Source organism: Lonchura striata, chromosome 4 (genome assembly GCF_046129695.1).
Source record: "Lonchura striata isolate bLonStr1 chromosome 4, bLonStr1.mat, whole genome shotgun sequence".
Taxonomy (NCBI): domain Eukaryota; kingdom Metazoa; phylum Chordata; class Aves; order Passeriformes; family Estrildidae; genus Lonchura; species Lonchura striata.
In genome coordinates this window covers 11,820,731-11,847,740 of record NC_134606.1, presented here as the reverse complement: position 1 = coordinate 11,847,740, position 27,010 = coordinate 11,820,731, and the positions used below count along the sequence as shown (strand labels likewise).

Genomic DNA, 27,010 nt, shown 5'->3' with positions numbered 1-27,010 from the left:
CGCGCAGGCGTTCCCTTCCCCGGCGGGCGGGGCTTCCCCGGCGCGCCGGGCAGGGGAGCGGAGGCGGGGCGGGAGGAGTCGGGCTGCGGGGGTGGGAGCATCGCCGGAGGAGCCCGGCACCTGTCCCGCAGCCAGGTGTGCGCCGCCGGCGCCATGGGAGGCCCCGCGCCGCGCCGAGGGGGTGCCCGGCGAGGGGCGGCTGCTCCGCCTCAGCCGCGCTGAGCCCGGCGCTGCTCCGCGGGGAGCGGAGAGCGGCGACATGGACCGCCCGCCGCAGCCGCCCGCCGCCTCCTAGTCCCGCGGCAGCGGCTGCGGGGCGCGTCGGGCATGGCCCAGCGTGACGAGAGCGACGGAGGGCAGCGCTACCCCGGTGAGGTGTCCGGGCTCCTCGGGGCTGTTCCTTGCTCGGCTGCCGGTGCTGGGGTGTCGGTGGTACCTGTTGATGCGGACGAGGGGCAGAGCCCGGGGCCGAGCGGGGCCGGCGGGAGGGGAGCAGCCTCTTGCCCAGGGGCCGCGCTGGCTGCGCTGCTGCCTGGCCCGGCAGTAAAAAGTTGAGAGGAGCAGGTTGGCTGAGCTCTCGGAGCGTTCACCGAGTGGGTTGAAGACCGCAGAGAAGAGTGAGCGCTGCTTCCTCAAGGCTTTGGTTGTGGCGCTTTTTTTTTTTTTTTTTTTTTTTTTCGGTTGTTTCAGTTTCTTTGTGCTGTTTTGTAAGCGAAGGCCGCTAGCTCGGAACCTCCGCAGAGCGAGTCGTGTTCAGACCGTGAGAAGGAAGCAACTTTAATCCCGCTGCCTCTCTTGTAGTCAAAGTCTCCCAGAAAATTCCCAAAAACCGCAGAAAACTACGTCCCACAGTAGCTGAAGGTCTCCTGACGTTGCTGCTTATTTAATGTGGTTCACAGAGTTTTCAGTAATAATGGTGTGGGGAGGGTAAAGCCCTGTAAAGCGCTTCTGGAGCAGAGGCTTTAGCAGAGCACTGTAACTTGTTTGTATTGCCTGCCTGACGGAGCAAAAACAGTCGGAAAGAGGTGAATGGCTTACTTATGATTACTCTCGGAGCACTCCACTCAGAAGCCAGATTTGCAAAGCTCACACTTCTAAAAGGTCACTAGCTGAGAGTTAGATAATAGTCATCTTAATTAAAAAAAAAAACAAACAAAACAACCCTAGTTTATTTTCTTTTTTGTTGGTAAAGTTTTGGCAGTACTTACATAGGTAGCCTTAATTGCTGTATTCCATGTTAAAAGGAAGACTTTTTGTAGTTCCAGGAGTTCTTAGCTTTTGGCAATGCTGTGGCTGTTAGAAAGTGCACATAAACAAATAGAACCAAGAAATCTTTAATAAACAAAACTGAGTTTGATGCTCTAGTGCACCAAGGTCACCCAAAGCTGCCCTTGATAACAGCAATGTGTTTCTTGGTACCTGCAACAAAATTACTATTAAATGCATGGAGATTATAAACTGCTAATTAAAAAGAAATCCTTTAAGAAGAAAAAAAGTTTCAACTTTGTAATTGAAGAAATTCCTTGTTCTTAAAAACTTGAGAAAAAATGCTGGCAGAAGTAAGTGTTGAAGAGATAAAGTGTGATGTTGACTCTTTGAAAACTGAGGTGTGTATGCAATCATTCCTCTTCTCATTCCTGTGAGGCAAGAAAATATAGAGCCTTTTTCTGCAAATTGTCTTGTTGCTTGCCTAAACTGCATCATAACTCCCAACAAACTTGGAATAACGGGCCTTGAGTTTGCATTTTTCTAGTTTTGTTTTACTCTAATGATTTGGCATTGCTGTTATCTTTAACTTTTATGTCAAAGTGGGTTAGAAAGCTATTTTATTGTAGATCTTAGAAATTATAATCATATATGACTTGTTCCCTCTGTATGGTTGAGTGATACACAAAGCCAAAATCTGTTTTAAAGCCTCTGGTTATTGTCAGAACATGCCTTGTTGCATGCTGTGATCAGAATCCGGGGAATGTGAGGCCATACACACAGCCCTACTGAGGCAGATTGAAACTCCACCTGTCAGAAAAAGAATTACCTAGGAGAGGGTCTGAAAGCAGAACTAATTTATGTTGATGTTTTCAAGAAGTTCTGATACTTGCAGTTTAGAGCCTGAGTTTCTTTTTGTTTAGGAATCATCAGTAATTTTGTATTCCTAAACTTACGTGTAAATGTCTTGCATCCACGGTGTTCTGTGACAAAGAGTTGCTCAGGTTAGCTGCCCTTTGTGTGAATAGCTGTGTCCTGATGTTAGTTTTGAACCTGGCTACAAAACTGTCTTTATCATGTGCTCCTTAGCACTTAAGTTGGAAGTGTTAATGGGTAAATAACATCTACCTGCTCTCTCATTGCCACCTTGGCTGTATTTTCCTAACTCCCTTTTCCTTGTTATTTTTGTGGGATGTTCCCTCTTATGAGAACATGTTCTCTGTAAGACATAGGATGTCAGGACTTTACAAATATTGACTTTATTTCGATCGTAGTATATTTAAATAAACAATGGGGATTATGAATCTTGTGTGGACAAAATTGCATACTATTTCTCTGTAGTTTATGGTACTCAGATGATAATGTTTCAACATTGTTGTGTTAATAAATGCTTTATGGAAAGAAGTTAGCATTGGAGTACATGACAGAATATTTGACATCAATTGTCAGATTTTGCACTTACCGGTGAGGCAGCTAAAACAGAGTATACATACCACTCCATCCTTAAAAACAATCCTACAACAACTTAACTCAAAATGAATCGAGTAGTTCTCCTGTGTGTTCTTGACAGCTGACTACATCTCAAGTTTTCATTTAAAGCCCTTGATGGGTACACTTCAAAGCCTCCCACAGTTTTGCTGAACTGTGTAAAACCTTTGTAGCTTGCTGTTGCATAATTTGCTCCAGCAAGCTGTAGTGTTGTATACTTCTGCATTTCTTGGTTGCCTGCTTAAAGTGTCTCTTCCTGTTAAATATATTGCTTGAAAAAATACCAAGTCAAGTTAAAATAAAATTCCACACCGGGTACAGAAGCTTTCTTCACTTTTTTTTTTTTTTTTTTTTTTTCTTTTTTTAATTCTTTTGTTTACAGTATTTGGCCTCTTGAGCTGCTGTAGTTACTGCCTCTGCCAAGGTCACTTGAATGCTTACCATTTGTAAGCTTGGTTGAGAAGAGCAGTGCAATTAAGCTAAGGACTGGCTGCTGCTTGGGAAAATCATTGAGCAGAAGTAAAGGCAGTCATGGGAGGAATTCATTATGGGAACTGTTTACCCAAACATCATCAAAGCTGTTCCTGACAGATTACATTTGTATTTTGTTTTCTGGACTGCACTTTCTAGATGCATTCCTAAGTTTGAATTCTTGTAAGTCAAACCCCTAGGTTGCCCTGTTCTGAAGTGTGTATGTGTATATGCTTTAGAGTAACAAAAGGGGCTGGGGTGGGCTGTGGATTTGAAGAGCAACATAAAATATATGAAGGAATAAAGGTGAACACAGGGAGAATAAAAAAAGTCAGCCTTATGTTACAAAAACAAGTGAAATCAAGTAAGAAGGTCTGAGAACAGGAGATTCCTGTATGTACAGCAGTAATTATATCTAATGCTCCATGTTGTGTCTTATTTGTATTCTTGAACTATGACTGTTGACTCCTTGAGTATAGTTTGTTGCCTGCATTCAAGAATTGCTGTTTAGGGTTGTTTGTTTTTTTGCTGGCCCTTGCAATTTTAATTAGTGAATAGAGAATTTATAATGCACACAGTTGGTGTGTCAGCTATTTCAAAATATACTTTAATTGCAGGGGATGTAAACTTTTCAAACCATGGTAATATGAAAAAAAAGTTGCTATAGCAACTCTTTAAGAAAAGACTTCACACGTCTTCACAAGCTTTTTAGTCAAAACAATACACTTGAAACCTTGCTTAGGCAGAGGATTAGGCAATTGATGCATTGATTGGTTTGGATGGGTAGCATATAGTTGGCTGTTAAAAAGTTCTGAAGCAGTCTAAAAGATGAAATATCCAGGGTTGTTTCTCCCTGACTTTTGCCTGTGCTTAGGAGTGGATTGAACTGGAGTTTCATATCTGCTAGCAAATATTGGGTAGTAATTTAAAGATTTAGTGTAGCATACAAAGTAAGTTGGATTCCTGAACTTTCCATATGACTGAAAACTTATGGGAAAAAAAAATTCTGTTTGGGCCAATGCGATATGTTTCAAATTAGTTTTCTCTTACTGCCTGTTGGTATCACAATGCCAAACTGTATTGATATCCTCAGATCTGAGAATGGACTGTGTGTCAAACCCTGGTGTTTGGCAGGGCTCAGGTGACATTAACCAGAGGTTTAGAACTGCTGTGAGATAGCAGTTTTCACTGACATTTGAAATGGAGAAGTTTGGGGTTTCTTTGGGGATATGTATGTATTCATTTTTTAAAAATGGAATGTGGGGAGGACCTTGTAGGGAACAACTGGCACCTTTAATTAAGTGCTCTACTTGAGAGAGAATAGACCAGAAGCAGGAGACTAGGCCTCAGGAACTGAAGAAAAATATGTCTAGAAGGCAGTCTGTTTGCAAGATGGAATGAGTGTTCTTCACTCATTCACACTTATCCCAGAGTGTTTCAGAGAGAAGGAATTGAAGCAATATGTGCATATTTGTTCTGCCAACTGCTGCGGAGTAATTGCATTGCAAACTTCAGAAGGGCTGTAGACAGTTTACTACTCATATGGCGAGAGAAGATCTGTGTGATATATAGTGTTATTTATATAGCTCATGTAGTGTTTAAAGGGTCAGTAGCAGTTCTGGAAGCCAGGGCAGTAGTCCTGATGGCATTCCAGGTGTATGAAAGCTACTACTGAGTTGGGTGCATCCAGCCTGTAACTCCTGTTTGGCAGCCCTTGCTTTGCAGGACATTGAGATTCAGACTGGAAGTGGGGCACTGACTGGATTAACTGACCTGCTGGCAGCCCCCGGGGAGACAGCATGGATGGAGGATCACAGTCCCTGCATGCAGTAAATGTATTTGCAAATGTCATTGTTACTGGATGTGCACTGATGAAGTGCATTGTGTGCACTGTCAAAACATTGACTCTGTGGATAGCTTTATAGCTGTTCAGATTTTGCATTTCTTCCTTAATGAAACAATGATACATAATGCATTCTCTTCTGTGACAAGTTTATTATGAGTTTTATGGTTTCCAGAAGAATGCTGAGAAATTCTGTTTAAACAAACACTTTGGAATCTGTTCTAAGTGTATGGAAGCAAGTGTATGGTAGCCCTGTGACATCAGTGAATATGAATTTATGACTGTATAAAAATAAATCTCATATATTTGCCTCAATATTGACAGGGAACATTAAAATACTGCAGGTTTTATAGTATGCAATTTCACTCTCAGGAGATGCATAAGAAGCAAACATGGGCACACAAACTGCTTATGAAAAGCTTTTCATGCTTCACATTTTCTAGAAGCCTAATTTAAGTTGCACTTGTCCTGGTTGTTCATGCTGGGTGAAGGGATAGTAATTATCTGCAAGAGAAGACAAATAATTTTTAATTAAATGCCTAAATTAGGATAGGACTAAGTGCATTAAAAAAAAAAAAAAAAAAACCATGAAAAAAAACCAACCCTACAAAACAAACAGTCAAGAACAAACCACAAACTTCCTGCAAAATCCTAATCTTATCTTTCTTTTTAACCAGTTACCAGCTGGGCCAAGACATCCGAAGCAAATTTATCCAGCTCTTTAAATGGTTTGACGTTCGTGGGAATTCTGGATGCAAGAGTGGGCAGCAGTATCCAGGGCCTTCAAAACTTGAACTCTGGGACCACAAGAGGTATCTCATTGCCTGAGTATGGACCTGGCCTGCTGTCCAGTGCTTTAGAAGATTGTCATAGCCTTAAATCAGTGGATTCTGGTATTCCAACTCTAGAAATAGGAAATCCAGAGCCTGTTCACTGCAGTGTGTTGAATGTGAAGAGAAAGCAATCGGAACCTGAACTTGTGCCTGACAGGGCTTTCCAGAGCGCGTGCATGCTGCCGCCGTATGTGCCTCCGCTTTCGCTGACTGCTGAGCCTGACCACTCCGTGCGAAAATCCTCGACTTTCCCGAGAACTGGGTATGACACTGTCAAACTTTATAGTCCAACCTCAAAAACTCTAAATCGCAGTGATGATATCTCTGTTTGTAGTGTGTCTAGTCTTAGCACAGAACTGTCAACAACTTTATCAGTTAGCAATGAAGACATTTTGGACTTTGTGGTCACAAGCAGTTCAAGTGCAATTGTGAATCTCGAGACTGACGAGGCGCACTTTTCGGATGTTACCCTGAATTCCTCTAGAGACAGCAGTGACCAGAACCAGCAGCAGTATTGTCATGAGACAGACGTGGACAGTAAACGGAAAATACTGGGACCTTTTACAAACTTCTTTGCCAGGTAATGTTTCCATAAAATATATTTTAATGGATTATGTAAGATCTTGGGAGAAAGGTGCTGTTTGATATCTTTGAAAGATATAATAGCTTGGTGTTTTAATTTAGATCGGTATTAACATATTTTTTCAGTCATGAGTAAATAGGCAAATATTGCTGGGGTCTAAGGCTCTGCATCCTACTCTATATTATGTTTATGGCATATGGAAGTATCTTAAATCTTGGAAGATTCCTTCTATATTGCAGTAAAAGGATTTCTGAACAAGGTCTTCTTTTCTTCTGAACAGTGGCTTCTCCAATCTTTTGTGATTTTGGCCAAGATCTTTAATCTTGTGTCACATAAAGAGATAAATATAGGTAGAATCCATACCTGTATTAAAGAACTTTGACATCTGAAGATTCATAAGTATCATAAGGAATATTTTATTGATCATTCTAAGGGTATGAAGCTTAAAATATAAATACTTTACCAGCACTTGGTGTGACTATTCTGATGTTTCCAAATCTCAGTTACTGTTTTTTTAATATCCTTTTCTTTAATTTTTGTATGGAATGAAAACATGACATTGTGTCACCCACTTGTTGAAATAATGGCATTGGCTACCCAAAGCAGTTTCTAAATGTGGTCTTTGTATGAATTAAAAGGTTCTAAATGCAGATACCCCAGGGAAGTGGGGAATAAGGAAGAGGACTAATCTACTTTTGAGGGGTTGAGCTGTTTGCTAGTGGGTTCTTTTTTTTAAGTTTTGTAAGGCCTTCATAATATTTCTTACTTTTAAGTTATATCCTCTGATTTTTGCTATATTTAGATAAATTGTTCTAGAAAGAAATTTTAGACATCAAGCAGAGTGGGCTTTAAATAACCTGTTTTTCACATGGCTTCAGCTAGTATGTCTTTCCTCATACAATTTATTTTTTGCATGAGATAAGTAGGCTAATAAAATACATAAAGAATTGGCAAAAATCATTCTTTGAAAGGCTGCCTTATTTGCAAAGCTTAAGAAAATCAATTTGTTTAGACCTACTAAGCTGACTGAAGCCTTTGTTGATTTTTATTTTGAGGTTAAAGTACTGTGCAGCAGAACTCCAGTTCTAGCTGAAGCCATGTGCAAATCAGTCATGTTCGAGGTGCTGATGCTTTTGTGGACCCTTGTCTGTGTGTTGCCATGGAACCAGACTTAATTCTGAAGCAGGAGGCTTTTCGACTCTTCAAAGCATAAACTTTTGTTACCCATTCTGGTAGCACAACTGCTAACTCAAACAAATGCTGTCCTTCATCCTGCAAGGAAGCACAGTGGAACAGGCACATTTAGACCCTACTCAGAGTAAGATGTTTAATTGCTTCTCAACTTTTCTTATCCAACAAAGCAAGTCATGTGTCCTAGTTCTGTTCTAGTGTAGTCTGTGGTGGTTTTACCAGTGTTGCAGAAACTGCAGTACTCACTTGACTGATCTTTTGCACCTGAATCTTCGCAGGTACACTGAATGCCAGGAAACAAAAGGCTGTCATTACTGCCTTTTAAATGGGGAACAGATAATCTTGGTCACTGGGTGATGTCATTGTAAGAATATGAGGATTAAGTTCAAACTAGATGATCGGCTTTGAAGTTCCAGGTGCTCAGTCTGTAACCTGACCTTGAATATCCTCTTCTTTGGCATCCACTTCCTGCTCTGTTTTGGAAACAAGAGCTGCCCACTTTTTGTCTGTACTTGCACACCACACCCCCATATGCATCTGTCTCATGTTGTGAGACCTGGTGGTTGTGTTTCACAGGTATTGAACAAGCAGGGAGCCTCGGAGGTTGTTCTGTGCCACAGGGAGTACTATTTATATTTACACTGTCAGCATTGTAAAGGTTCAAAACATGTCGTTGCTAGTTTTTGTTGGTGTTTGTAATCTGCCATCTGTGGGTTTGAAAACTCCCTGTTCCCTGGAGTTCCTGTGGGCTCCTTGGATTCCCAGGACTTACACTGATACTGAAGTAAATGAACCTGGGTCTTCCAGTGTTTTGTTTGAAAGTAGCTGCTTTCTGGAGGCCTTCCTACCCAGCTCACCCTGTACTCTGTATGGGGGTTTGTGTGCAGTGTGAGATGAATAGGAGGCATTTGGAACAGTATTGTGAAAGACCAGCTTGCTGAGAGGGAGTTTCCTAAAGCAGTTTGTTCCAAGTGCTGCAGTGGTGAGTTATAAACAAAGTCCCAGGAAGGAGTCTGTTCTTAGCACTGTACTTTGTGCTGAAAGTTGTGATTCAGTCTCACAGTGAGTGAATAAACTTCACTTTAGAAAACCGGGCATGAACCATGGTAGGAGAAAGCCAAATTGTCTTGGCTTTGGCCAGTGGCTGGCACACATATGTACAGCATGGAATAATGACACCCGAGTGCTTTGTACACAGCCTTCCAGCAGCCTCACGGTCATGGGGTAGGACTGCAGTGCAGAGACTCAGTCTTAATCTGCAGGTTTAGCTCTTTGAGGGCTTCTCTGGGTAACAGGATACAGGTTTGAGCCATTCAGAGCAAAGATGAGTCAGCTTAATTTTTTGCACAAGTTGTTGATATTTGGTAAAAGGGAGAAACCTTGCTTCTTGAAATGGCATCTCTTCTTGCACTGAACCCCATCTGGCCTCTGAGGATGTGCTAATTTCTCTGATCTTATCAGAGTAAACTTGACCTTGACATGTCAGTTAAGATTTGTGGCTGCCTGTAGAGATAATACTGACAATAATTGGATGCCTCCAGTGCTTGGTCACATGTGCTTAAGCTACTTACGTATCAGCTAGTCTTTCTCAGTACCAAGAAAATGCTTAGAGAAGTGGTTGCTTTAGAATATAAAGTTATTTTTTGGCACTCTGTACATTTGTTTTTCCTTTTGAAACTGTATGCATGTGCACTGTGCACAAGGTTGTATATTCCATGTCAGTTCTGTGGTCTGTTAAGAAGTTTTGGTTTGAGACTGCATTTACAAAATGAGTTGTAGAAGAGATCAAAGAAAAAGGGAATGCTGTTGGCTTATTTCCTTCAGTTTTGGCACCTTCAAAATCACTTGGGAATGAAGTGCTGCTGCGCTGCCTCCTTGAACACTATGGTGTAGAAAGTTTCCAGGACTGCTTCTCTGTTTCAGTTTGTGTCTTCAGCAGTTTGAGTATCCATAAGGTCTGGTTGTTTCCTCAGGCTGCTGGGTGCATCTTTGGGTGCGGCCAGGAAGATCAAAAGTGAGAAAGAGGCCGCTTTCTTGCTTAAGCACAGCTTTCCTCTTGGAAGAGCTTAAGGCACCACAGGTACAGTGCTCTCATTAGGCTCCAGGTCAGCATATGAAAATGAATTACTGCTTCTGAAAGAAGCTGTAATGCTGACTGCTGACAAAAAAACCTGGCTTGTTGGTTGTTTTCAAGTGTCACTTGTATTAGCTTTAAAAGCCCAGAGGTCTTTCATGTAACCCTGAGTTGGAATTAACTTCCTTCATTTGAATATATGCAGGAACTTGGTTTGAAAACTAGTGTGAGCAAATAACTGGGTGGGAGACTAGAGAGTTGGTGACTTGTCTGCTCTTTTGCCTTATTGACCCAGAGTAGTGTGGGTTAATGAGTTTTACCTTTGGACTTTACTTTGTACAGTAGTGCTGAAACTTTAAATGTGTGGATTTTAAGCAGCTTTGTTGAATCAGGACTGTAGTGATCTTACTGCAGAAGTTGCCCTTTTCATTTATCATTTTCAACTATCATTTTGGACACTGAGAATGAGGATCTTTGTGCTTACACAGAGAATGACCATAAAGGGGTTAGGACTATGTACAGTTAAATGATCAGCCAGGCAGTTTGTGTCATTTTAATGGATTATAACCAGCCTAAGTCTTTACTTAGTCCAGTGCCATGGATATTGTCTGTTTTCCCAAGAATCTGGGTCTTCTTTCTTTTCAGGCTACTCCTAGAAATTTTTGATCCGATTGTTCTAAGTATTTGAATGTCAGGAAGACTGTAAGGAGTATAGGGACTACACATAAAATAAAGGGCTTTAAGAAGAACATTACATTTTACTATTTACAAAGAATTTCTGCATTTCTGGAAGAAAGCTTCTGGAGCAAGATTGGCATCCTATACCATATGTAGAAGCATGTACTACTTGTAATCTGATAAGACAAAAGTCTTAATTTTCAAAATAGTAGCTACTGCTTTCAGTAACTGTTTTAGGTCTGAAATAATGTGAATTTATTATGTTTATATCACATATGTACACCCATGTTTTGAGATTACTGGTCACACATAATTTGGAGTTCTGAATTCAGGAATTGGGTCCATCAATGGCAAAAGTTGGTCATCTGTGTTAATGGATAGGACCCTTTCATGATGTTGTTTGTTGCTTTTAATGAGAGGACAGCTTATTGTACTTCTCTAATTTTGGTGTTAAAAGGAAGGTAGAATGACAGAGATCATTGTAGTGTTAATTTCCCACTTTCATGTCTCCAAAAATGGGAATTCACTGACCACAGGAGGGAAGAAAAATTGTGAAAATAATTTCAGTTGACTAATCTGAGATATTAGTTATGATGCTGTCTCCTGTTCTATGCAAGTTTCTGTTCAGTGAAGCCTCTTAGAGTATTGGCTGTTCAGGAAGAGACAGGCTGACTATAGGACTGAAGTGTGTAGGGGAAGGAACAGAAAGAGCTGGATGCACTGTGGGGGCAGGTAGAAGTTCACTGTTCAAACCACAAATGAGCAAAACCAAACTGAGCTGCAGGTGGAGTTGTCCAGAAGCTGATGGGAAGGACTCCAGAAAGCCAGCCTGTGATGGAGGAACCCTGCACAGCCACCCAGCACAGGCTGCTTCCCTGCCCTGCTGTGGGCTGGGCTCCCAAGGACTGTGGTTGTCTGGCCCCACAGGATTCACTGCCTTGTTGGAGAGAAGAGAATAATTGAGTGGCAGTTTTGTCCTTCCCTGCTGCTTTATCTGGATGTGTTTCTAACAAATTGTTGCCAATAGCAGGTGGCTAAAAGGGCTGGGAAGAGAGGAGGCCAAGCAAGCTCATGCTTTGGTGCTGTGGGAAGCGGAGGCCAAGCAAGCTCATGCTTTGGTGCTGTGGGAAGCAGCATAGCCACTGAGGATCCATTTAACACAGGATGCTGGCAGCAGTATTTCAGCAGCCTGTGAGGCCTTCAGGTGTGCTCATCTGAAAGGTGCTTCAGTCTTCACAGTGTGGTTTTGGATAGTTCTTATTTGATAGTTCTGAACTGACAGATTAAAAGTCCTCTCCCTGCCTGTATATACTATCCCGTCTCTGTGTGAAACAGAAGAAATCAGCAGAATTCTCTGAAATAAACATTCTCTCTCAAAACAGATCCTCCACAGGTGGAAAGTTGGAATTCTACAGAGCTAACAGCTTTTGCTTTTGATAAAGGTTGAAAATTATACGATATGGTTTTCAGAATTCCTGTCTTACTCAGAGAATGAAGTTTTGAACTTTGTCATGTGGCCTGTTCTCCACTAGGTGTTGAACTGAAACTGTCTAAATTAATTGCAATCCTTATTTTCCCTTTTTGTGTGGGATAATGTAACTCTCTACAATTATAGTTCTTTTGGTTCTGCCTTAAACTTTTCACTAAATTTTGAGATGTGGCTCTTTAGAATAAAGGGAAGTTACTTTAGTAGATTAACATCTTAGTTTTGCTGTTGACTAACTGGAAACATTTTTACACAAACAAGACTTTAAACAAAGAGGTTTCTTGGACTTATTTATTCATCATGGAAGCTAAATGAAAAACTGCTCAGTGATACTTTGAGTTTTGAAGTTTTTTTAGTAACTGTACAAAACTATGCAGTAAGTGAGGACTTCATGTGGTCTAGTTTTTACTTAAAAGCAGGTGAAACATGCATATTTCTTTTCTAGTGGCTGGTAGGAAGCATTACAGAAGTCTGATATGGCTGGTGAATGAAATTTGTAGCATAGATGAGTATTGAATGTTGTTTGCAGCATTGAGCTGTAATACTCCCCCCAGCCTACCTTCTCTTGTCGGGTCAGAAGTCCTGCCAGCAAACCTGCTGCAACATGCTCGAGCCCCTCATTCCATGGGGTCACAGGTGCTGCCAGGAGCCTGCTCCAGTTCTCACAGGGTCAGCCTTCTTCAGGCATCCACGTGCTCCACTGTGGGTTCCCCCATGGGCTGCAGGTGGATCTCTGCTCCATCCTGAACCTCCATGGGCTGCTGGGGCACAGCTGCCTCACCATGGGCTGCTCAAGGGGCTGCAGGGGAACCTCTGCTCTGGCACTTGGAGCACCTCCTGCCCCTCCTTCTGCACTGACCTTGGTGTCTGCAGGGCTGTTCCTCTCACACAGTCTCACTCCTCTTTTCTGGCTGCTGCTGTTGTGCAGCAAAGTTTTTCCCCTCTGAACTGTTATGCCAGGGAAGCTACCACTGTCTCGACTGGACTCAGCCTTGACCAATGGCAGGTTTGTCCTGGAGCCAGCTGGCATTGGCTCTCTTGGGCATGGGGGAAGCCTCTGACTGCTTTTCACACCAGCCACTCCTGTAGGCCCCCACTACCAAAATTTTGCCATGCAAACCCAAATAGAGTGCTGCATACACTTCTTTTGAATAAAAAGAGTGATAACTACAAAAGTTTCTCATAGATGTGCATGAGACTTCAGAAGCTAATTCAGATGAATGAAATTAAGTTCTGTTTTCATTCTGATTCACTGTCTCTATGAAGGTTTAGTGAATGGGTGGGTTAGATGGTCTTTGCATCTTCATTTAATTTGCAAGAGCTTTACTGATCTTTTCCTTTGTTAGAAGGAGCTGTGAGAAGAAGATGACATGGGGAATTGAGAGTATCAGCACAATTACTGCTGTGTGGTGCTCTATCTCTCTCTCTGATCAAAGTACTGTTTAATGTTCAGCTGACTTTTTCTTTCCTGAAAAATGCAGTGAGAAAGGTAAAATAGAATGGAATAAATATAATTTTTGCTCCTTGATGTTTTGATTTATACAGTATCGCTTCCTGTGTTACATAATCTGTGGAAGAATTAGAGTCAATATTAACTTATGTAGAATTTTATTAACAGAACTGGTATATGGAAACTATAAATTTTCTGAATCCATTTCTTATTTGTGTTAAGCCTCTCTTTTTAGTCATTAGGTGCCTCCAAAGTTCTCCAGCTATATCATAAGAATAATAATTAAAAAAAAAAAGCTACAGTAAATATTAGGGTCATTTACACCTTGGAGCTGACAGAATAAACACAAGAACTTGGCAGCAGCTGAAGGGACATAGCACGTACTTGGTGCTGGACTCCCCTTTGTGAGCAGGAGCCTTTTGTGAGTGGAATCTCAGAGCAGCTCAGCTCAGGAGGGATTTCTGGAGCACTGTGCATAAGCCCCTGCTCAGCAGGGCTGGCGTCAGTGCCAGAGTGTGTTCCTCGGACCCCGTGCAGTTGTTGTGAGTGCATCCAAGCTTGGAGTTAACCTCTTTGGGCTGCACAATTCAGGATTTATTTTCTGCCACTGTGATGATGACATTTTTTTTCCCCCTGCCCTTTTATCCATTTGAAACATGCCTTGCAGCAGCTTGGGGTTTGTTCCTCCTTGGGGTTGTTTCCTCATTGCATCTCGGAGGATGGTCATCCAGACTAAATGAAAACATCTTTGTCTACATCCCTGCTTGTATGCTGTAGGCCTCAGCACCTGGCCATCATAGTGGTCATCTATTGGACTTCCTCCAGTTTTTGATCTCTTTGTTGTAGTCCAGGATCCCCACACTACATACAGATACAGGCAGAGCTTTTATCCACTTTTTCCTTTTGATCTTAATGCAGCCAGGTCCATATTTAATCTCTACTGCTGCAAGGTCTTGGAGCTTACCTGGGTTCAGCTTTCTGCTTAGGATGACATTTCATGTAGTCTGTTTTTTTATTTATGTGGTAATAGTGCTTCAAATCGATGAAGAAATCTACTTTCAGATTTTAGGAATGGAATTTTCAATTACTCTGATAATATGAGGATAACTGGGAATTTGGCCAGCTAGAAAATGATCATTAATTTTAGCTGGTTGATGCTAATGTATTAGTTTGAAGTTGGACCTGAGTGTTGATTTTGTGTGACAGTCCTTCCTTGCTGAAACTCCAGTTTCTCAGAATTCTTCAGTATTTGCATGGTAGACCAGCACTATGCATTATTCATGTGAAAAATAGTTCTTGGCTTGCTGCAACCAGTTCTAAAGCTGAACTTGCAGGATTACTGCCTGATTTATCTTTTCATGTCTTGGATACTTCAGTGCAGTCAGCATTGCTTTGTTCCCCTGTAAAATGAGGGGAACCTGTTAAAAGGAAGATAAATGCAGAATACTGTAGTTTTTATAAATAGTTTATTAAATCTTGTTCTTTTCCCCAGAAATCTAGAGAAATTTCCAAGTTCCCTTATTGAAAGCTATCAGGTATCCTAACTTATATTGTATTACTGCTTCTCTCAGCTGTGGAAGTCTTTTTTCCAGACCTGCAGGTGTCTGTTACACTGTGAAGTGTTACTGTTTTTGATTCTTACTGAACATACTAGAATGTTAGTAGCTGGAAAACTTTCTTTATAAATTGTGGTAGGAATTTATAAAACATAGTTCTGTGATTAGTTACCTCTTTCATAGGCAAGTCAGCTTATAGGCTGTCTGGCTTTATTTCAGTTGATTTGTTTATCCATAAACCAAGTATCATTCTTCCTTTAGTCTGACCTTTGGCAATCTTCCAGAGACAAAATTCTGCAATCCCTGCTTTTGTATGTAATTTTGTAATCTTATTCAAAGCATAAGGTTCTTGACTGGAGCCAAAGAACTTGAAATTTTTTGATGTTGTCCTGTCTGTTGGTTGTTTTGATGTATAGGTTAACTGAGAGGTGATCTGGGTTTGAGAGCAGAGCGTGTAAGAACTGCATCTAGTGAATTATTTCTGGAAACCAGCATTACTGTGTCATGGGCACCAATTGTTGCTTTTCCCTTTGGAGAATGTAGATTTAGGGCATTTCAGGAGACTTTGGTGGGTCTCTTGACAGCTATGCCTTCTCAAGTCCATCAGTTCTCCAGTCATCGTGATTTATGTGTCAGTCTTGTTCCTTCACTAATCAGGTAACAAAAATTCATTTGATAGAACAGAATGTTGCTGATTTGAGTTTTTTTTTCTCAGTCTCTGAAAAGTAAGTGAGCAAATTAGGAATATCTAGAGGTAAGAATCTTCTGTTTATTGGTAAGCTGCAAAACTTATGATTAGTACTGAACAGAAAGGGTCACTGGAAGATGAGAAGAAAGCAATGTTGAGAATGTTTCCTAGAGAGTGTTAATTGAATTAATTCTACATCAGATAAGGAGGCTGGACATTTTTGCTGACAGTGCAGCAAATACTTAATAAATCTAACTTAATGTATTTTTTGCTTAATAGGTGCTGTGTTAATTGAATTAATACTACATCAGATAAGGAAGCTGGACATTTTTGCTGACAATGAAGAAAATACTTGATAAATTTATCTTAATGTATTTTTTGCTTAATAGGTGCTGTACATTATTTAAAATGTCCTGTTTCAATGTAGTTTTCTGGGTGCCTTGTGGAATAATGTCTGTGGAGTTAAGTCTTACAGTGCTTATGTGCTCAGTATGGGTTTACTCGATTCTTATGATTAATATCTGCTTATTTATCTAAATATACATGGCCTTAGCCTTGGGTAGGCTGAGGGGTTCAAGACCTTGGTGCTCTCTCCTCTCTCCTTGTGTAGTTTAGAGTTATCAGGGGAATTTCAGGGTCTTCTTCAGAAGCAGCAGAAATTAACTTTGACTTGCCTCTGCATCTGTCTTGCTTCTTAGGAATGCATGCTAGTCTGATACTCATTTGAAAAACCGTCTTTCAAAATAAAATTGTTCTACGAAACTGAACCTTTTGAATTTTTCCCACTGTCCTTATTTTACATCTGTTGTGCTCATGAGACCGTTAAGTCCTTCCAGCAGTTAATTTGCATGATATTCCACTTGTTTTGTCTTCTGAAAATAACCTTGATTGAAAGACAATTAAAATTCGGAGTATGCATCTTGAGAGCTGAGGATGATGTGTGTATTTTTAAAACATGTAACAAAACTTCACTTGTATTTGCAAATTAGTGTTGGTTAAATGCAGATAAGAAATTGTATCAGTTTGCATGAGCTGGGTCAGTTTCTAGACAATTTTCATACATGTTTCTGTACACCAACCATCTTTTTAAGAGTAAGGAACCCATTTACTTGCAGATGTTGTCTCTGTGCTAGGTCAATGTTAGTCTAGCACAGAGCAGCATATGCCATGTCACTTTTCTATTGCTTGCAGTTGTGATTTGGTGTTGCATGCCAGTAGTTGAAGTATTGCAAAACTTCCTCTAAGGAGCCCTGGCAAAATAGTCACATCAGTAAAGTTGAAATTCAGATTTTCTGAATAACCCAAATGTTCTAGTTGTAAAAACTCCTAAATCCTAAGCTCCCCTACCCCTTTGTTTCAGTAAACTGGTATATCATGGGCATTCAGGTAAAAAGATACTGTGTGTTGCCTGAAGCCCAGAGAGGGATGTGTGTGCCTGCCTTGCTCAGCTTCATCCTCTGACAGCTCCTGTGAGCCTGTCCTTTTTTCCTGTTGTTTCAGTGACATGTGCCTTGACTCTGGTGGTACCAAACTTCAGAGATATCTGGATGGGCTCAGTGTTTAACCTGCCTGGCTTGAGAAAACTTTGAGACTTTTCAGGAAAGGAGCTTTGCAGCTGACTTCAAGACGGAGTAATTTGGAAACAGAAGCTGTGGCAGCACTGTCGCTGCTGCTTTGGTGGATAAGTTTGAATACTGAACAGGAGGGACATGGTGGAAGGGAATAACTTCTTAAGAGGTGACTTCACAGAAGTAGCTAACCTTGCTTGGAACAAAGCACAGCTGAAATGTGGAAAAAATGAATGGCTGAATACTTGTGAAGCTGCTGCTCTCAGCTCCTCACAGGGCAGTAATTGCTGGCAGTTGCGTTGCAGACCTCCTGTCTTTTTGGAAAGAGAATTGGACAGAACTAGATAAACTTTCTACTTCAGTGGTGATTCTGGATTTTTTTTTTTAAGTAAAAGCTTGAAAATGCTCCAACAGATGCAATATGGCTAGGTTTGACTTGATTACTTGTTATTGATGTGGTTCTAATATCTTTAGAACCATATTTTTTAAATTTGATTGAGGCTTTAGCCTGATCATGATAGCATACAAAGCTACATAAAGAGTGGCAATATACACATGTGTAGTACATATATTAGCAGCTATTATTTAAGTTTATTTTAGCAGTGCTTAGAGAACCAAAATGGAATTGTTTCTTAAGTTTAATTAAAAAATAAGGTTTGCCTGATGCTGCTAAACTTGCCTCTTGGTTTTAACTTCCTCTTTTTCCCCACAGAAAAGGCAGCTGGGTAGATCAGTATAGAGTGGTGATGCAATATCTGTATGTTCAAGCAAAAGATTGTTCTATCTCTGTCCTGTACCATATTATGTTCTTTGTATGTAAAAATTAACTCTGGAGTTAGAATTAATTTCTCTTCAGGTAGGTGATCCCTCTCCACAGCTCAATTAAAATAACAAGGTTAAACAGCTGTTTGATGCAAAATACTGTTTGTAGGAGACTGTGAAAAAGCAGTTTTCTAACTGAAATTTGATCTCAGTTTAACTTCTGTGTTTGGCTTTTCTAAAACAAGCAGCTACAAATACTTAGTGTAAAATAGTGGGCACATACAACAGGAATGCAGATATAATCCATGACACTTTAATGACTCCATGCTAATGAGACTGCAGACATCATTCATCCTGTCAGATGTTCTTGTTAATATCCCTATTGGAGATCATCATGATGTGTTCTGATAGTTTTGAAGAAGACAGTAAAACTGAACTGATGATGAGCATGCAATCTTTTCTTTCAAGTCATGTCAGCCAAGACATGTCATTCAGGATCTCAAACTTATTTTTGTTATCTTAAAATGCTTGTATGAAGCTCTGACATCTTTTACCCTAGAATTTCTGGGCTCATCTTTGGAGTAAAGATGTTTGTTTAGAGTATTTTTTTCAAATAGAGAAGTTTTGCTTCTTGTTAATATGTATTTTCAATTAGTAAGCTCTTCTTAAGTTACCTTTAATGTGGAATTTTTTTAAGTGAATTTGCTTAGAAGTGAAATGGCTTAGTGCTTTTTTGAAAATCCAAGGGAGCTATGTAAAAATAGGAGAAAAATAATTCCTTTTGGTGCTGTAGCAGCAGAAAAATGAAAGGTTTTGCTATGAGTTTTCTGCTATGGCAGAAACTTCCTCCTAAGGCAGTTGCATATTTTAAGGGTTTACTTTCAGTTCAGGAATCTCAAGTAGTGGCCTTAACAGAATCCTGTGGTGTTGTCCTGATTTATTGCAAAGCTCTGTAGAAATTGAACCTAAGAACATTCCATAATTTTTTTTGGTTGTTTTGGTTGTTTTGGTTGTTTTTTGTGTTTTTTTTTTTTTTTTTTTGTTTTTTTTTTTTTTTTTTTTTTTTTTTTTTTTTTTTTTTGGGGGGGGGGGTTGTTTTGTTTTTGTTTTTTTTTTTTTTTTTTTGAGGGGGAGAGGTTGGGGTTTTTTTGGTTGGTTGTTTTTTTTTTTCCCCTTAAGTTTTCTCAGAATAGGTGCAAATTAGGTGCAGAATAGGTGCAAATTACTTCCATGCCATCCAGTCATATATTACCTTTGGTGTGTTTCAGTCTGGGGCAGATCAGTGTTTAATGCTGTGTGTCCTCAGTCAAAGCAAGAACACATTGTAGTTTGCTCTTCTACATCTGGTTATTCTGATTTTTGGCTGCTGATAACGTTAAGCCTTTGGGGGATTTTGAGACTTTCTTGAGTTTGTAATGAGTGTGGACACCAACCAAACACTGGGATTTAGGCCCAGACAGAGGGTGGAGGAAAAGGACACTACAGAATGCAATTTATATATTGACCATGCCTGCTGCTTTCAATTCAATATTATATATATTAAATTAAAACTGGACTGGAAATCCCCGACATAGTACAAAGGGAGGAAGAGATGCCTGGTGCCCTAGAATGTAGGGATAGAGGAGAGTGAGCTGAACAAGTGCTGTGCCATCTGCTAGATAAGCTGTAGAACAGATTATTTATTGTGATGCTGCTGCTAAAGGGAAAGGATTGTGGAATTGAATTGAGAGGAAGTGTGTGAGATTGGCTTTTCAGATTTGGTTCATTTTACACAGGCACTTGCAGCAGAGAGCTGTTACAATTTATCATTCCAATTCATCTTTACTTTGCTGTGAGGGTAAAGACCTACTGCTGTTCTAAAAATCCCTCAGAGGAGACTGAAGGAGTTGTTGCTTGCATATACACTTGTGCTAGGAACCTCTAATGTGGATAGAGACAGAGAGAAAATTGCCTTTAATTTTTGTGGTTTTGCAGTGCTAATGAAGTGTGATAAAAGCCTTTTACTTGCAAAAAGATTTGAATGTGCACAGGGCTGTCACAAAGATGTGCCTCCTTGCAGTGCTCTTCCAGTGGCCCTGATGCTAGAAGTTCTTATTCTCTGAAGATGGTTTGGAATCTGGATTTTGCTTGCTTCTGAAGTAGTAACAACCTGAAAAAAAAAAAAAAAAACCTTTTGCAAGAGCAGCCAGTCTGTTTGGCATTGTGTATCCTTTGTATATGCAGTAGATTTTATTATATTATTTTTGCCATGCTTTCCTTTTTATTCTTAGATACAATTTAGCACTTGCCTGATCCATCCTCTTGGGCTTTAGTTGCCTTACAATCTCTGCATAGCTGAAAGGGATTTGGATTGGAGAAGTACAGTTACTGCTTAGCTTTGGCATCAGGTGTAATTGACTTGCATGATTTCTGTACATAAACACTTTGTCCTTATCTTTTGATATGATAATCTGTTCTTGGTTTGAATTTCAAGGTAACTGTACCCTTGTGATAGAGAAGTATGTGATGATTTGTATAAATATATGCATACTTAAGGATGGCAGTGCATACTATTAACCTTATGTTTCAGCACACTTTTGATGTTATAACCTTAATTGTTTTTCACATAGGAAACATATCTCTTGTATTCCAGCAATGTTGGTGTAGCTGTGGTATTTTTCATGGTATCTGATACAAAGTGGCCCAGAAAAACAACTTTTTAGTACCTAGGTTGTTCCTGTTCCAGAGATGTATTGAGCCTTTCTAGAATGTGAAACTCAATATACTCAAGTTTTATTTCTCAAACAATCACATTTTTTATGTAAGAAATAATCTGTACTTGGTGGACCAACACACAGGCCACTAAGGTGGTAACTGTAAGGAAAAACAGTAAAGTCAGAATGGAAGCATCTGTGATGTGAAGGTGCTGGAGCTGCCTTACTGATTGCAGTAGGAAAAATGCTTTTGTCTCAATGGATTTTTTTCTTTTGAATGAGGGAGCAAAAAATAGTCAGTTTCCAGAAAAACCTGCCTTGAGGTGAGTAAGTAACAGAACTAACCTGGACATATTTGAATATGTGATAAACTGGACAGTAGGACAAAAGAAAAATTTTACTTTAATAATGCAGGCATGCTGTAGGAGAAGAACATCTGTGCTCTTGGAGGAGCTGAGTGCTATTGAAATAATGAAAATCATGTGCCCAGTTTTGGAAAAAGTAGTTGTGGTGTGAAGATGGAAGTCTGGCAAATTGCTTTATGATTAAAAACTAACACTGTCAATAAAACTAATCTATTTTTCAGTGGCTTTGTGTCTAGTTTTATAATTGTTCCTACAGTGTTTAAGCTAAGTATTAGACATTTCAGAGAGAATTCAGAATTAATGTGTTTTGAGAGCTGCTTTTAAGCTTATTTAGAAAAATAATCTCTAGTGAAAGCAGATTGAATACAGTGAAAGGGTACTATGTCTCCAAGGTTTTTGTGATTTTTTTGATAGTAATGTGTTGTAACAGGTGGGTAAAGAATGTTTGTGCAGCAAAAGGTTTAATGTCTTAGTTGTTTTTAAAAGAGTGAGGCTGAATGATTTCCAGGAATACTAAAGAAAGATGTCCACTTTTAGAAGGTTGGAAAATGAACTTTTTTTAATATACTAAAAGTTATAATTTAACAAAGTCCATTGCCTGGCATGGTGATAATACTGCATGATTTACCTTTTGAAGCTAGGAAACAGTGTCTGTCAGCACAACCACAAGAGGAGTTGGAATATATCATTAGGATACATAAGGTTAGCAAACGTTCATCCTTCTTTTTATTATAATTAATCAACCATTTTTCTTAATAAAACTTTTTTTTTTTTTAGAAATTTGTTTACCAGAAAGCAGAGTGCAAGACTGGAAAAACAAAATGATGTGCGATGGAAGTTGTTTGGAAAAGTACCTCTTGGAGAAAACTTACAGAAAGACCCAAAGAAAATGCAAAAGGTATTTTTTTAATTCTGTGTTAGGATTAATGGTGAATGAGAAGCCAGTTAAGTTTATGATCTATATATAGGACTGTGCAGCCTGTTTGTTTGAGTTACACACAATTTCAGTACCAGAAAGGGCTCTTTGTTGAAATTTTACGTCCGTTACAACAGTGCTGTTCAGAAGAATGTGTTCCACTTGGTCATTACACTGAGTACGTGAGGCATGAAGAGCCTTCCTTAGTGTCATAAGAGAATAAAAAACCTAAGTGAAACTCTCTTTTTTCCACCATTGTTGAAAGCAACATTTCAGAGAACTGGTTCTACTACAGATGAACCCAAGTTCTTGGCTAGTGAATCAAATTATTTGCCTTTCCAGTGGGGAAAATCTTGTGAAATCCAGCTGTGTGGTCATGAGCTGCTCTTTCAGTGACAGGAAAACAGCCTCTTTCAATCTGTCTGACTTGATCTGGGATTTTTGGACTGCATGTAGCTTTTTTATGTTTGGAGCTTTTTCTGTATTTTAGTTGTCACTTCCTTGTTCAAACAACTGTGGGAATTGTAATGTTTGCATGAAAAGAGACCATGTAGTAAAACTTCAAAACCAGCTGCTGAAATGCATATGCTGATTTGAAGGATTGTGCTGCTTAATTCAGGGTAAAGTATTCTGGAAATCCACATGTCATGACTGTTCTTAGCTGTAGTTAGGCTGCTAAGATGAAATTGAGGCAGCTTTTTGAACTTGTCACTGTACTCAACAATTCAGACTTTATCTACAGCTTGTCTTGACACAGTTAGTAGTTCTAAAGTATTCACCAAAGGTTTTTGATTACAAAATTGAAGAGGTTTAATAAGTGCAGTACCTTGACATTTAGCAGTATATTTTATTGTAGTGCATGTTCTTTAATAAATGGGTAGATAATTTATCAACATTTTATGGTCGTTGCTTATATATACTGTGAATATTTTTCTTTTACATCCAAACTGTCTTACATTACAGCTTTCAATGGTCTTATTAAATTTGTTACAAAACAGTCAGTATTAAATTATTATGTGGTATGGCATCCAACCATTAGTGACTTTTTGGCAAAATTGCAGCCTAAAACAATTGTCTCCAGTGCCTCCGGGGTAACAATAACTAATCCTTCCTAAATGATTTGGTGCTTTTTGAAGTTATTTTTGACATGTAGACTTTGAGTCATGAGTAGAGCTGTAAGTCATTAATTGAGTCTCAGCGTTGTCTAAAAGCACAGCCTGATTTAGGTGACCCCTCACCAAAACAATGGTCAGACAGGCTTTTTGAGCACATGAGCCTTTCTCAAGCCCTGTAAAAACTCTTCTGACAGCACTCACTTGTTCAACAAGTGTAGATACAATATAGCATCATACTGTAACTTAACAATATAGGAATTAAAATCACTCCAGCTAAGATGTTGCTTGTCCTGTTTTTAATGCTGAAAATATATGTGAATATTAGTCTTCTGAGAAAGAAACAATACTGGTATATGCTCAGGCTGGGTTGTTTTACTGGGTCACTGAGAACTTTTGTATAGTTTTTATCCAGTTAAATGTTTTGAAACTTCGAAGCTGTCAGGATGAGTAATCTTGGAGAAGCTGGAAGTGCATTTGCAATGAGGTTTGCATGATTAATTTTTTTATATCAGTTCTCTTCAGGAATTCTGCTTGAGCAGGACTGGTTATGCCAGTTGCTTTTGCAATTGGTGTTTGAAAATGCACTAAGTCAGTCAGATGACGGAACTTCACCAAGAATAACCACTGAAGTTAAGTTCTCTCCCAGTAGACTGTAGAACTGAACTAAGCCTTGCAGCCACTGTTTCTCTTAGAAACTCAGTTCAACCTTGGCAAGCACAGAAGTATATGTAAATACCATTTATTTGGAACTACTTTTCACCCTATAGTTTTGTTAGTGAATGTTACTCTTCAAAAGAAATTCCTTTAAAAATTCAAGAAGACTTAGCCCAGCATATCATTTGGTTGTTTCTCTCATATGATTTGTCTTCACAGATTGTTTGCATGTGGCCAGTCAAGATTTTGTGTATTAAAAGAATAGGGCATATAGAGGAAAGCCAGATTTTGGCTATATCCTGGAAACATTTTGTAGCTTTCTTCTCCAGTGAAATTAAATAGCTTTTTTTTAATATAGTGTATTTATTTTAATTTTCTTTTCTATAATAGCAAAATCAATTTTTAATCAGCAAGCTTTGGGTTTTTTTCCCTTCCAAGTGTGCTTTGATCCTATGAGGGTTGTGCAATTTAGCTGTCACTATATTAATTCCAGTAAGAGTTCAATGGAATATCTTTATTTTTTTTAAGTTTCAATATTGGTAAAATTCAGCACATAAAACATTTGAGGCCTTTCAATTACAATCTTTACTCAAAAATTCAGGTCTGAATGTTTTATGATCTCATTTGCTGACATTCTGTGTTGGAATATTTAAAAATTAATGGCAGTTCCTTAATAATTAAAAATAAGTGTGATTTTTAACTTGGGGATTGTAATTTTCTAAAATATTTTTCTGTAATAATTAGGATATGGCTATATGTGTGGGGGGGGTCAACATTCCAGTCAATTAAAATCAGTTGTACTGAAGAGGCTCACTCTGCAGCACATGACAAAGTGAAAATTAGCTCTTGAAACAGGAAAATAAATTACTTGACTCACAGGTGATACTTTGTTATGGGATGCACAGTAAAGCTTATAACATTACTGTAGGAAAAACTTCAACTTAAAATTCAACTTAAGTTGAATTGAGTTAATTTTAATTCAATTAAATTTTCACTTGATTTAAGCTATAATCCTGGTTGATGAAGTAAAGTGATTTTGTCAAAGTCTGTTTTCTAGCTTGGATCTGTTAGATGGAAAAGAATTTCAAAGCAACAGCACCCTGCAAGAAATACGGAAAGAGTTTACTACAAGCCAGGCTTTAAGCAGACAGTGACAAACTCTCCCATTACAAGCAGTGTGTTTTCTTCAGGTTAAAAAAAGCCCAAAGCAGAGCAGAGTCCCCAGGCTGCTGGTGCGTGGAGGCTCTGGTGCACCATGTGCGGGTGGAAGCTGTGCAGCCTGGGGAGCTGTTGCCCCTGTTCCGCATCCACATCTGCAGCCTCTGCTGATGGCCAGCAGTGGCTAAAAATACAGAGCTTTTCTGAGCATTTGCCTGAGCCTGCTTTGCTGCATTCCCATGGACCCTGCGGGGCTTTGGAGGGGAAGTGGCTGGTTCAAGCTGGCAGCTGGCTGTGGCAGGAACCAGAGCTACAGCTCCTGATAGAGCACTGTCTCCTCTTTGTACAGACTTTGTCTTTGGGTAGCCTGGGTCAGTAAGTCATGGTGACTGATGGCTAGAGCTGCCAATAAGGGTGAATGTTTGCACATAGACTTCACTGCCACTTTGAAGCTAGAAGCTGTGAGAAGCTGTGTAGTGCATTTTTTGTGTTCTGCATGAGAAGTCTGAGGGTGTTAATGAGTCACTTCCCATGTTCTCCACTGTTGGGTTCATTTCTATTTGTCAGCCTTCAGAAAGGCAGGATTTAGATCTGTGTTGCAGAGTTCCTTTTTTTTTAACAGGAAGCAAGTGCAGTGTAAGAAGGTATAGTTAGAAAGTTAGTCTAATCTATGCCTATTATTGTTACATTCTCTGGAAGTAAAGGTGTAAATCACTTCCACTTAATAATTATAACCAAAAACTTACAAATTGCCTTAATGCACAGCTCTTTCATGTCTTTCCTTCTGATCCAGTTATAAATACCTTTATTTTATTGTAATCATAAGTGAAGGGCATCTAACTTCTGTGTAGGTAAATTTAAATAAGTAAAAAAAAAAAGAAAGAAACCTATTATGTTGATAATGTCCTAAAAAGTATTTTCTTTTTCCCCAATAAGAACATAATAGATAAATAGATCATTCAGCAATTCTAGTAGGCTGTATTAATCTACAAAGACTGTGTTGCCCTTGTCCTGTCTTGAAAATCACCTGCCTAAAACAAAAATACTCTCATATTTAAACAGATAAATCAAGAGTAGTAGCTTCCATTCACAGTAAATGAAAGGGTTTTAATACTATGTCAGGATGATTGTTCCTGAGTATTTTAATAATGAAATCATTTAATATGATCCAATCAGGTATCATAATCTATCAGAGTGTAGCTGACAAAGTGCTGATTTTGATGCTGTTGGAACTTCTTCCCATATGTTAAAAACATGTGAAAGTACAGAATATGTTACACGCATCAGACTAATAGAAAACAGAAAGCTTTGAGTATTGGTTTAAATAGCTATGACAAGCTGCAAAGTGGAAAGGAAGTGAGGGGTTTTTTCCATGTTTTTCCAGATTTAAAACTTTTATTTTAGCTTTCTCATTCTCTAAAATGCCTAGTAAATTGTGGGGATCAAAAGCTGTGGAAGATGGAGGGATCCTAAAGAGGTATAGCAGGCAGTGTTGGAGGATAAGTATCTGCTTTCATGAGTGAAGATACTGAATAGAAGTATAAGCTTGGTTAGCTGGTACTGCAGTTACAATGTCAGCTGCTGGTCTCTGCTACAGGGTCTGTTTCAATGCTGGTGGTATGTTTTGGGGGATGTGCAGTAACTTTGAAGTCGTTCTCTTTGTCTCAATAGGGACAGTTATTTTGTAGCCCAGGTTGATAATTAGCATTAACCGGAATATGAATGCTGATAGCACAAATTTATTTTTAAATGCAAGAAGCTGCAAATTCATGGAAAAATGATCAACTTTTGAGTATCAAGTACACAACTCTTTCTAACCCCAAAATTTCAGTTCTAGAGATTATAACTATTAATGACCGCTGATACATCAATGGAAGTTTGTTCTCATTTGTGTTAAGTAAGAATCCATCATGCAGCTGGTATTTGTGTCTTCCAGTGGTAATAGAAGGATACTTAAACACTTACTTCTTTGTGTAGTTAGAAAACTTTTTTCCATGTAGTAACCTTCCACTGGCAACACACAGGAGGCTCTCAGATTCCCCCTCCCCCCATGAGTTTTTGAATGAAAATAGATGTCTGTAGAGAGCAAACCTGGAAATAACGCCACGTGCCCCTAAATATTGTGTTGGAACTGCCTATTCTAACTGGAGACTGGAACATTTCCATTGCTGACATGTAAAATTGAGAAAGCTTTGCTAGACTTCATTGTGCTAATTATGTGTTAAGCAGAAG

At 39.3% G+C, this 27,010-nt stretch overlaps 1 protein-coding gene across 1 annotated transcript in view; it reads left to right on the top strand.

Moving 5' to 3' along the window:
- Positions 1-244: 244 nt before the first annotated feature.
- TBC1D14 (TBC1 domain family member 14) overlaps positions 245-27,010 on the top strand; it is a 64,982-nt gene continuing 38,216 nt past the window's right edge. Inside the window, exons 1-3 of the mRNA XM_021550777.3 lie at positions 245-370; positions 5,686-6,421; positions 21,713-21,833. Coding sequence (XP_021406452.2) covers positions 328-370; positions 5,686-6,421; positions 21,713-21,833 — 900 coding nt within the window. The 5' untranslated portion in view covers positions 245-327. The remainder of the gene's footprint in view (positions 371-5,685; positions 6,422-21,712; positions 21,834-27,010) is intronic.